This window comes from Urocitellus parryii, chromosome 5 (genome assembly GCF_045843805.1).
Source record: "Urocitellus parryii isolate mUroPar1 chromosome 5, mUroPar1.hap1, whole genome shotgun sequence".
NCBI classification, from domain to species: domain Eukaryota; kingdom Metazoa; phylum Chordata; class Mammalia; order Rodentia; family Sciuridae; genus Urocitellus; species Urocitellus parryii.
In genome coordinates, this window is record NC_135535.1 from 71,586,540 (window position 1) to 71,598,392 (window position 11,853).

Genomic DNA, 11,853 nt, shown 5'->3' on the forward strand with positions numbered 1-11,853 from the left:
ATTTCCATTTTTGAGCATCCTTTGCAGAGCCAGCGGGCGGCGGGTATGCAGGGTGCTAGCACCAGCTTTCCGGCTGGCGAAATCGAAGGAGCGACTACAAATGACGAAAGATATAGACCCCTGGCAGGGAGCGCGGCGCGGGCGAGCGGGGGAGTGGACCTGCGGCGGGCGACTGGGGCGTTAGGGGCGCCGTCGGCCTCGTGGGGCTGGGCGGGGCGGGGCGGCCGTGGGTCGCGGGCGGATGACGTACGGCGGCGGGCGGAGGAGCTGCCACTTCCTGGAGCTGCCGGCCGGGGCCGCTCGTTGCATTCAGCGCTGGAGCCGGGAGCCCGCGGCCGCCGCCATGTCCCACCAGACCGGCATCCAAGGTAACGGCGCCTGGCGCGGCCCTCGGGGAAGGGACTCCCGGAAGGCGACGGGAAACCGGCAGGCTGTGGCGCTGGGAGTGCGACTTGCGGGTCTAGCCTGCCCCTCTTCTCGGGCGCTCCAGTTTCCCGGGTGCTCCCGGCCTGCGTCCCTCCCAGCCCCGGCCGCCGCCACGTAACAGGCAACCCTGAGTTCGGAGGAGCGTCGGAAACTGCTCTCCGAGGCGGCCGGTGTGGAGGGGGCGTGCCCTCCGTGCCCCGGCTTTACCTCAACTTTCCCCCTTTTGTCAGGCTGGGAAGAGCTGCTAGAGTGGAGGCGCCTGGGATTCTTTTTTATCTGTCGGGCTGGGCGAGTTTTCTTTTTACTAGACTTTGATTGTAAAAAGAAACATATCAGGGTCTTTCTTAAATCTGCAGAGTGCTTCCCAAACTCTTTTCCGCATTTTCTGTCGAATGTGAGCGTAGACTATGTTAAGAGAAATCCTGAGGATGGGGTGCATTTCGATCTTTTTCCTAGGTCCTTTCCAGGGGAACTGAAAAAGTCTGATCTGTGTGGTTGCCTTTAATTGTATCCCGTGTCGACAGTTGAATGTGCAATTACTGTGTATCTGCCCTCCATTATTTTCTGGTTTGAAAATGGGCAGCCTGGAAGCGCTCACCTCATCAGAATCAAATAATATGTCCCGGGGTTACTCACGATCTCTTAATGAGTTCCAGTATAAACTCAACCTCTTCCTGTTAATAGGCAATGAATCCTTCCCCCAGATAAACACTTAATTGTATGTTGTACTCTTAAGGGTCTTTTGACTATTCGCAAACCTCCAGTCTCATGGACACACAAGCAAAAAGTCTCAGTTCTAAAAGCATTGTTTTATTTGTCCGCATTAATTTTAGTGTTTTAATATGCAGTTATGAGTTCATGCTTGAACCTCATAGTAAGCACTGCCTAAAGCGTCCTCTTGCTGGTAACAGAAAAAAACAAACGAAATTGAAGTTTTAATAGGTGCAGAAAAGTTGTGTTATTAAATGTGTATTTTAATGAGCTTAACTTTTGGGGAAATACAAGAAATAAGAAGTATAAGATCTAATAGGTATTAACTGGCTTTTTTGTTTAATCAGGATAGTATATCTGATACTGCTATTTTTAATAGGCATATACAGAGAATGAATTGATAAAAAAGCTGTCTATTACAAGCTTGAAATTGAACTAGAAGACAATGAAAACAACTTTTCAACATTTTCAAACAAGTAGTAAAAGCGTTTTCAAGACAATAATTTGCTGATTATTTGGTTTGAGTACCTTCAGTATGTTTACTTTTGTGTTATTCCTGTAGAATTATCTAGCTAAGACGGATTGGAATTAATATGTTTAAAGAACATATGTTAATATGTATATTAATTAATGTTTGAAGAGCTTATATTAACATTTATATTTCTTAGTTGTACTCAATACCCACTATTTTATGTCTTTAAATGTTATAATACTGATAATAAGAGGATGCTCCAGCTTTTCCTTTGTATTATAATTTATTTTTTCATTATATTTAGATAGTAAAATAAAGTACTTCTAAGTATAAAAACTAGGTTTATTTTCCCTTTTCTCCACAGCAAGTGAAGATGTTAAAGATATCTTTGCCAGAGCCAGAAATGGAAAATACAGACTTCTGAAAATATCTATTGAAAATGGTTAGTTAAACTTTTAAATGTTTTGTGTCCCTGGATTACTAGGTGTTATACTTTAAATTTGTTAAGTATTGTCAGTAATTCGAACTATTAATTAGTATGAAGCAAGTTCAAACCTTCACTCAAGAACTTTGGATTTTTCACATTTTGTGCAGGTTGCTAAAGAGGCCCCTGTTTTTCTTCTAAATTCTGTAGTTATCAGAGAAACATAAAGCTTATTTTTAGTGTAACATCTTTCTTATGCTTTTTTGTGTCTCAAATTTCTGCATCACTATTTCTAATGACAGTGCTTTCATTCTTTTCTGTATGGAAATCAGTAAACGGGTGATTATAAAAAATGGAAAAAAGGTAGCTTGTGAATTTATTATTATTATTTGGTAAAGTTTGTTTTGAAGTAGTCTTTCATTTTTTCCATCTGATTGCAACCTGTACTACAGAAATGATTACCTTTTCTTGTTTCGGGAAAGTTCTGAGAATTAACAAACTCTAAGTTGACTTTTTAGAAATAATTGGATAAACTGGGAAAATGGTTGGTTTAGGAGAATTGAAATCAGATAGATTTGAATTTGTACGGTTATTGCTATAAGTACTTGATTGTTGAATGTGTTAAGATCTTCCAATGACCTATTTTCTTAAATACTTGGAAATATTTTGCTTTGGAAAAATAACTTGTCCTTTAATAAACTGGAAGTAAATCTAATTTGTTTTCTAGTTCTGCTTGTCTATTGAAAATACTAAAACAGCTGGGTGCATTAACACACACTTATAATCCCAGCTACCTCAGAGGTACACACAGGAGAGTCACAAGTTCCAGGCCAGCGGCAACTTAGCAAGAACCTGTCTCAAAATTAAAAAACAAACAAACAAACAAAACAGGCTGAGGATATAGCTCAGTGATAGAGGGCTTCTGGGTTCAATCTCTAATACTGTAAAGACAGAAAAACAAAACCAGAATAGTTTATAAAATCAGCAGTTGTTTATAGATATTATAATATTCAAAGGAATAAATGTATACTGAAAAGCAGCATATTTTAGCAATATTGAGCTAAAATTTTAAATGTCATTACTTTCTAAGTAACTAGTTAAGTAAACAAGTTAAAGTTCATCTAACTAGCATCTCTTCAGAAGGAAAACTATTTCCTATGTCATTGTTTTCTGTGTTTTTGTTTGTTTTGAGAAAAAAATAAATTCCAAAGAATAAATTACAAATACCTATCTCTTCCTTTAAATTAATGACTTAAATATTTTAAAATACTTGCTTCAAGGCTTTTTTTTAAAAATAAAGTGTTTTTAAAACAATTATTTATTTATTTTTATGTGGTGCTGAGGATCAAGCCCAGTGCTTCACCTGTGCTAGGCAAGCGCTCTATCACTGAACCACAACCCCAGCCTGCTTTAAGCCTTTTTAAAGTCAATGTTATAAACTTAAAAAATTTTTAAATTTTATGATTTTCTAAAATTTAATGGTTTGTACAATCTATTTTTACATGTATCCTTTAATAAAATATAGTGCTGTTTTGAGTATTTTAAATTCACATAAACTACATACTATCTTATTCTGCATATTTTTTTAATTCTGCATATTCTATAAATGTTATTTTTATAAGGCATTTTGATAGTTTATGGATCCTATTTAAGTAGAATGTTTTCATATAACTCTGCCACATATTATTTATTCTTATTGATGAATGTTGAGGCTATTTCTAGTTTTCACTGTTACTATATAGTACTGTAGTGAATACCTTTGTGCATATGTGCAAAAAATTCTGTGTGAAGAATTCATCCACAGTTTTACTCAGTTCTGGCAGATAGCACTTAGAAATGGAGATAACAAGTTATGCTTTGAGGCAAATTTTAAATCTGAGCAAAATTGGTAAATCTAATTTTATTTAAAATGTCTTACAGTTCAATATTAATTTCAGAAATGCTAGTTTTAAGTGGTAATACAGTTATTTAAATGTGTCTTGTTGGTAATTTATAGCATAGACATTTTGAAAGAAATATATTCAATCATCATTATTCAACCATTAAACTAAACTATTATGATCATTTGTATATATTCTATTTTAAATTTGGTATTTCAGACCAATTATTTGTCTTTTTAAAAATTTCTTTTCATAGAACAACTTGTGATTGGATCATGTAGTCAGCCTTCAGATTCCTGGGATAAAGATTATGATTCCTTTATTTTACCTCTGTTGGAGGACAAGCAGCCATGCTATATATTATTCAGGTTAGATTCCCAGAATGCTCAGGGATATGAATGGATATTCATTGCATGGTCTCCAGATCATTCTCATGTAAGTAATTATTTTAGTTTGTTTACCATTAAGTGCTAGAATTTTTTTTTAAATTTTCTGAAATATTTCTAGGCCAAATGAAGGTTAATAAACAGTAGTCATTTCCAGTAGAAGGGAATGATCGATCATGTGGATAATTCTTAGATTGGTATTGTGGAATGAGGAATAATGTGCTTAGATTCAGAAATTTTGTCCTTGAAATCAAAAGAATTATTATTGATTTAAAAATTTTAAATCTGGGGCAATTATAATTGACTCTGCCTCTAAAGAATGAAGCTGTTTTGCCCTGAGAGTAATAACAATTCTGATAACTAAATGAAGATTATATTAAATTTTGTTAATATTCATAAATTATTAATAGGTATCATTCATGTGATGGGCATGCACACTAACAAATATTTCATTTAGAAAGGTTGGTAGTAGACTGACTAAATAGAACAAAAGATGAAATTAATATATGAATACTACCTAGTATTTTAAGAATTGTCAAGTTCGTATTAAAAGATAATTCTTAAACCATTTGCAAAACACGATGCCAGGGCCTGGGGTTGTAGCTCAGTGGTAGAGTGCTTGCTTTGCATATGTTAGGCTCTGGGTTTCAGCCTCAACACCACATAAAAATAAATAAATAAAAATAAAGATATTGTGTCCATCAGCAACTAAAAAAAAAAATTAAAAAACATGATTCCATCTTAATTTTACATAATCTCTCTAAAAGAAATATTGCATTTTACCATTTAGGATTGTGAAATTATTTCTGGATTAGGAAATTATTTCTGGATTAGGAAATTATTTCTGCTAGTTGGTAGTTAACTTTAGTAGCTTTCCATAGATAGTAGTAAACTCCTACATAATAGTATGTATTGTATTTCTTTTCATTTCTGTGCGCCTCATAGAATGGTATATGCCATAAGTAAGCCATGACTATTTGATTTTTAGCAATTTCAGTGATAATATCTGATCTAGCTTTGGGAAAAATGTCACTATCCAGGTTACCTCATTTCAGTATTTTTTCCTCATATTTTAAAATATTTTTAATGGATTTAATTTTGTGCTTTGAAAAATGAGGAACTTTTTAAAAATTGGGTTTTTCCCTCACTTTACAAAAAATGTGACATATAATTTAAAAATCTACCATAGCCATTGACAGTTGACATACTCATGTTATGATGGTTATTCATATACATATACTTTAGCATATTATAGGCTTGACAATATGAACTTCAGCTTACCAACTTATTTTTAATGTGCTTGAATATTTTCATACATTGAGTATTTGCTTTCTTTTGAAATGGTATGTTTTTATCTGTAAACTTCTAAGTAAATTTTCACAACTGAATAGGTTCGGCAAAAAATGTTGTATGCAGCAACAAGAGCAACTTTAAAAAAGGAGTTTGGAGGTGGCCACATTAAAGATGAAGTATTTGGAACAGTAAAGGTATAAAACTTATGCACACACACACACACACACAATTTTTTTTTCTGTAAGAGATGAGATTTCACTGTGTTTTTTAAACTGGTCTCAAATTCCTCAAGCAATTCTATTTTTTCAGCTCTCTGATAGTTGGGACTATACGTGTGCACTACTGTGCCCATCTAAAACATATTTTTATGTGGATTCTTGATATTATAAATAAAATAATAAGAACTCCTAGATAATGGGTGATTCATAAGAATTCAGATCGGTGAATCAGTACACAAAAGGATAAGAGAGAAAATGTATTTCATGATATGTAAGTTAACTCTAAAGAATATAAAATTTTGAATTTATAGAATTGGTTCTACTAAAACATACTTTTCCTTTTGAAATGTTCACATGGCGAATAAATGTATTTATTCATATACACACAAATTAAGAAAATTGAAATGTTTTTAACAGATTTTTTTTGTTGTTGTTATTGACTTGTTCAGAGCTTTCCTGATTCATAAAGTAATATAATCTACTAGATAGCCCAAGAAAGTAAATGGGAATATGATGCTTGTTCACCATTAATTGTGGGTTGGGTTGAATTCTCTTTGGAGTTTGTCTTCCAAACCACAAAATTTGGATGATATGAAGACCTCTTTGAAGTATTTTCTTTTAACATACAAACTATAATAATATTCCATGAATAATTATAGAAAAATTATATAATTATTTTAATATGAAATTCAGAATGTTTATTGCATTTATACATTGCATTTATATTTATATTTATTGCATTTATATTTATATTTATTTATATTTATATAAATATAAGTAAATATAAATATATATTTATATTTATTTATATTTATAAATAAATATTTATATTTATATTTATTGCATTTATATTTATATATTTATATTTATTGCATTTATACATTGTTTATTGCATAATTACTGGACAGTTATTCCCAGAAGGTTAATTGCAATTATATACTAGAATCATAACCAGCGTCACCACCACCAAATTCATACAAAAGATGTAATCATTATAAAACTTCAGGAAATAAAGTATAGACATTCCCCTTAAGAAAATTTGAAACCTTTAAAATATTCAAAATAGGGGATTTTTTAAAAGAAATAAAATTCTTAACGCTTTTTCATTTCATTTCATTTCATTTCTAGTAAATTAATAGTTTTGCTTTTCCTAAAGTAACTTTGCTCCAATTTTATGTCTAGAGAATTACTGATAATAGTTCATTTCTATGCTTACAGGAAGATGTGTCATTACATGGATATAAAAAATACTTGCTGTCACAGTCTTCCCCTGCCCCATTGACTGCAGCTGAGGAGGAATTACGACAGATTAAAATTAATGAGGTAAATTACAACTTTGAAATGCTTGCAAGATTATAAGTGTTTCAGAATACCCTATTCTTAATTAATAGATATAGTGGTAACTGGAGAATAAAGATATTAGCACAGTTAGGTTTATTCTGTTTAGTTTGGAGTTAAACCTGTGTGGTTAATGTATTTTTGTTTGAAAGTTAAAAATAATTATTAAACTCCTTATTAGTTTAATAAGTAGGTTTCTCCTCAAATGTACGTTACAACAATAAATCTTCTGTTAGAAATACAACTGTTGTACTCTGTGCTTTAAATACTGTATAAATGGGAAGTGTGTGTTGCAAAGAATTTCATATCTAATAAGGTTGCCTGAAGCAGATTTTTTAAAATGTTTTTCAGAGAATAGTAAGGTTAAAGAGAAAAAATAAAAATGCTGTAGAACGTACAAGATTTCTACAAGCTTTGTAAATTAGCTTCTATGAACTTTGATGGAGATAAGTGTGGAAGATTGTTATTTGCATAGTTATTGAGCATATGAGTCAATAAATTTCAACCACATTATAGTTTAATCATATTTTAATGTGTTTTCTGCAGACATTCTAATTGAATATTGAAATCATTAATGTATTTCTACTGGGATTTTATAGAAAAGAACAAGTAACCCAAACCACAGTTCAGTAGTTTGAGTATCATACAAATAGGAATTGGTCTGGAAAAGGGTTAAATATCACTAATTAGTAGCAAGAATCTATCATTATATTATTTTTAACTCATTATTTGAATGGGGTTTTTTTTTAATGTGAATTTTTTTTTTTTTTTTACAAGTTTGATAGTTTGTTTTATTCCTTGCAATCAGAACCCAGAGGATCATATTGGGGTATGCATTTGCATATGTTTTATGATGTTTTCATTATCTAGTATCATGCTGTAGAATCTCCATTCATTTTTTAAAAAGTAAAATTTGTATTTAACTTTCTGATGAAACACAGCAAATGAGACTCTACCCTAGCTATTATTTATCAGGTATAAAAATCTTAAAACATGTTCATTGAAAGCTTTCTTGAAAAATCCCCCTCTTCCAATCCATGCACACTTATACTCTTAGTAAAGAAAGCTATTACGTCTGGAACTTCTGCAGTAGTATAGCTTGTTGAGCTGTGTTGTGTATTTGCATATTGTTTGTACTTCTTTCAATTCAGTGCATGGTGTTTGTGTTGTATTTTATGTCCAAGAGAACCAAGTAAATTTCTGCATATATTTTATGATTTGTAAATTTAAGTAAAATTTTGTTCTTAAAAGGGTTGATCAGGTGACACTTTAAAAAGTTTGTATATCTCTTTGAAATTGTGCCAAACCAAGCATAGCGAAGATTAAAGAGAACAAAAATTCAACAAATTTCCACTAAAACTGCACACTTACTCAAATATTCACTCCTAACGTTTTCATCAAGATGTGCCATGGACTCTGCATGTCAACACAGTGCTAGTGGATCATGAACAGATGTGAAAAATAATTTGCTTTTTAAATTCACAGTGTTTTAGGTATTAATTTTAATTATTTTAATTATAGATTGGGAAAGGGTTGAATGATGCTATGTCATAGATGTTGGGTTTTCTCATTTTTGCCATAGGACACTGCTAATTGCTATAGTTTTACCTGCAAATTATTGTATCTATCATATTTAGGTACAAACTGATGTGGGTGTGGACACTAAGCATCAAACACTACAAGGAGTAGCATTTCCTATTTCTCGGGAAGCTTTCCAGGCTTTGGAAAAACTAAACAACAGACAGCTCAACTATGTGCAGTTGGTAAGAGAAGTATAAGGGTTGTTATGAAGGACTGCTTTTTTTTGGTAGCTTACAGCTTGTATAAGGTTTATTTTTTAAGAACTTTATTAAAATTTATTTCTTGACTATTTTTACTCGTTTTTAAAAATTACAAAAACTATATGTTTTATTATGAAAATGTCAAACAATTCAGAACTAAGTCCCCTTTGTATTGCAGCTTTTTATGAGGGGAGGGTACTGGAGATTGAACTCAGGGGTACCTGACCACTGAGCCACATCCCCAGTCCTGTTTTGTATTTTATTTAGAGACGGTCTCACTGAGTTGCTTAAGGCCTAAGTTGTTGAGGCTGGCTTTGAATTCGTGATCCTTCACCTCAGCCTCCTGAGCTGCTGGGATTACAGGCTTATTATAGGTTTTTTATTATAAAATTTTAACTTTAGGTCTGGTTTGTAGTTCAGTGGTAGAGCACTTGCCTAGCATGCATGAGGCACTGGGTTTGATCCCTGGCACCACATAAAAGTAATAAATAAAATAAAGGTATTGTGTCCACCTACACCTAAAAAAAACATATATTAAAAAAACTTTCAACTTAATCTCTGCTTTAATGAACATTTTTTTTCTTACTGATAGGAAATAGATATAAAAAATGAATTTATAATTTTGGCCAACACAACAAATACAGAACTGAAAGATTTGCCAAAGAGGATTCCCAAGGATTCAGCACGTTATCATTTCTTCCTGTATAAACATTCCCATGAAGGAGACTACTTAGAGTCCATAGGTATATATATATATATAGTATATTATTTCTAATATGTTATTTTCACTTTGCTTATTGATATTTCAGCACTATATTCTTATTTATTTCTTGTCCAGTGGCTTAATTATAATTTTATGTGGTTTATGTACTTGCTTTAATTGATATGCTACTGATTGTATTTGTTGTTATTTTTAACTTAACAGTTTTTATTTATTCAATGCCTGGATACACATGCAGTATAAGAGAACGGATGCTATACTCTAGCTGCAAGAGTCCTCTGCTAGAAATTGTCGAGAGACAGCTACAAATGGATATAATCAGAAAGGTAGGCTCATCTATTTTAAAATCTTCAGTTTTCACTAGTTTTTTTATTATCATTTCCATGTACGACAGGGTACATTATGAGTTATAAGTGAAAACGTTTATTTTTATTGTTCTCTTCCTGAATCCTTAGGGTATCCTATACGTACTTAGAGATGAGCTATCATTGTTCTCATCTCTCTACAGATCTGCACTATCTAATATGGTAGCCATAAATCATAAGTGGCTATTTAAATTTAAATATAAATGTATGTAAAATTCAAAATTCAATTTCTTAATCAGTATTGGGAGTTATAGCACTTACAGAACATTTCCATCCATTTAAAAAATTCTGTTGGAGAGTGCTGCTGGAGCTACGTATTTGTGATTAATTCTGGATTTCTTATTAATACACAACTACAGTCTCCGTTTATATCTGTGAATCTGGGGATCTCTGGGAATCATTCCGGCTATGAATCTGGGGATCTCTGGGAATCATTCCGGCTATTAAGAAAGGAAGTAGTTGGCATAAACATATGAGTTTTGGGAACCAAGCTACTAGTTTTCTTAAATTTATTTTCTTCAGTGCAGATAAGCCTTAAGGAAAGAAATGGTTTATTCTTGAGCTCTTCAACTTTTAAAATACAGGTCCTTTCAGACTACCAGTATTTTAGATACTGAACTGTGTGAGCCATTAGGATTGTAAGAATCACTGTACTATGGGTAACACCTCTACAGCAAGGATTGGCTGATTTATTTTTCTACAAAGAATCAGATAGTAAACACTTTAGGTTTTGCTAGGCCACATATGGTCCCTGTCACATGTTCTGTTTGTTTTTATATTTTACAGCCCTTTAAAAATATAAAATAGTCTTGACTTGGGCTCTGTTTGGCCTGCAGATCACTTTGCCTACATCTGTTCTAGCATGATTTCAAGTGAACCAAGTGATGAAGTAATGAGTGATGTTTCTTGAATATATAGTGAAACAAAGCAGAACAACTTGAGCATGTAATAAGTAGCTTCTATTTTTAAACGTATTTAAATAGGAACAGTAAGAGGGAACCAAATAGAAAGTGGTTATAGTTGGGTATGTATTTTAGCAATTCATATAGCATACCCTGAAAAAGAGGTGAAACAATTTACATATATGGTCCTGGATTCTGTTTTACTGAAATGGGTATTATGCATTTGCTTATGAACATTCATACCTAAAAACTGGCTTTTTGCTTATATTAGGTTTTGAATGTTATGCTTTTTTATATTGTGTCACACAAATTAGTATTTCCTCTTTGCAGATTGAGATAGACAATGGGGATGAATTGACTGCAGATTTCCTTTATGAGGAAGTACATCCCAAACAGCATGCACATAAGCAAAGTTTTGCAAAACCAAAAGGTCCAGCAGGAAAAAGAGGAATTCGAAGACTAATTCGGGGTCCAGCTGAAACGGAAGCCACTACTGATTAAAATTGTTATATTAAGCATTGCAATACTAGTTTTTTAAAAGTACAGCTTTTAGTACGGGGGAACTGAAATCATTCCATGTTGATATATGGTAGGGAGAAAAATCGTACTTTTTGAAAAATAGCACTTTTCACTTCTGTGTGTTTTTAAAATTAACGTTATAGAAGACTCATGATTTCTATTTTTGAGTTAAAGCTAGAAATGGTTTCAACCTAGTAATGTTTAATTTTGTCACACTGTTTTCATAGAATATTGATTCCACACTTTCACATAATTCTTAAAATTTTATATAGATGGGCCAGTTCCAGAAAGTCTGATGTCTTAAAGTGGGATCTACTTATTACTGTTTGATCAGACATCAGAATTTTTTTTTTAAGGGAAGCAGAAAGACCTTAAAATATTCATACTACTTGGTGAATAATTAAGGACCAGGTTAGA

The 11,853-nt window shown here is 32.8% G+C and overlaps 1 protein-coding gene across 1 annotated transcript; it reads left to right on the forward strand.

The window, feature by feature from the left end:
* The first annotated feature begins 265 nt into the window (after positions 1 to 265).
* On the forward strand, positions 266 to 11,520 carry Twf1 (twinfilin actin binding protein 1). The gene is made up of 9 exons (XM_026401423.1): positions 266 to 368; positions 1,974 to 2,051; positions 4,170 to 4,348; positions 5,691 to 5,786; positions 7,029 to 7,133; positions 8,786 to 8,911; positions 9,522 to 9,672; positions 9,855 to 9,976; positions 11,248 to 11,520. Exons 1-9 carry the CDS (start codon positions 344 to 346, stop codon positions 11,416 to 11,418), a joined length of 1,053 nt encoding a protein of 350 aa, XP_026257208.1. The 5' UTR covers positions 266 to 343; the 3' UTR covers positions 11,419 to 11,520.
* The last annotated feature ends 333 nt before the right edge of the window (positions 11,521 to 11,853 follow it).

Excerpts from the sequence above, each read along its gene's own strand:
- Twf1 (XM_026401423.1), top strand. The coding sequence starts at position 344 with ATGTCCCACCAGACCGGCATCCAAG. Across the intron at positions 4,349-5,690 it reads GGTCTCCAGATCATTCTCAT|GTTCGGCAAAAAATGTTGTA; the intron begins GTAAGTAATTAT and ends ACAACTGAATAG. Across the intron at positions 7,134-8,785 it reads GACAGATTAAAATTAATGAG|GTACAAACTGATGTGGGTGT; the intron begins GTAAATTACAAC and ends TATCATATTTAG.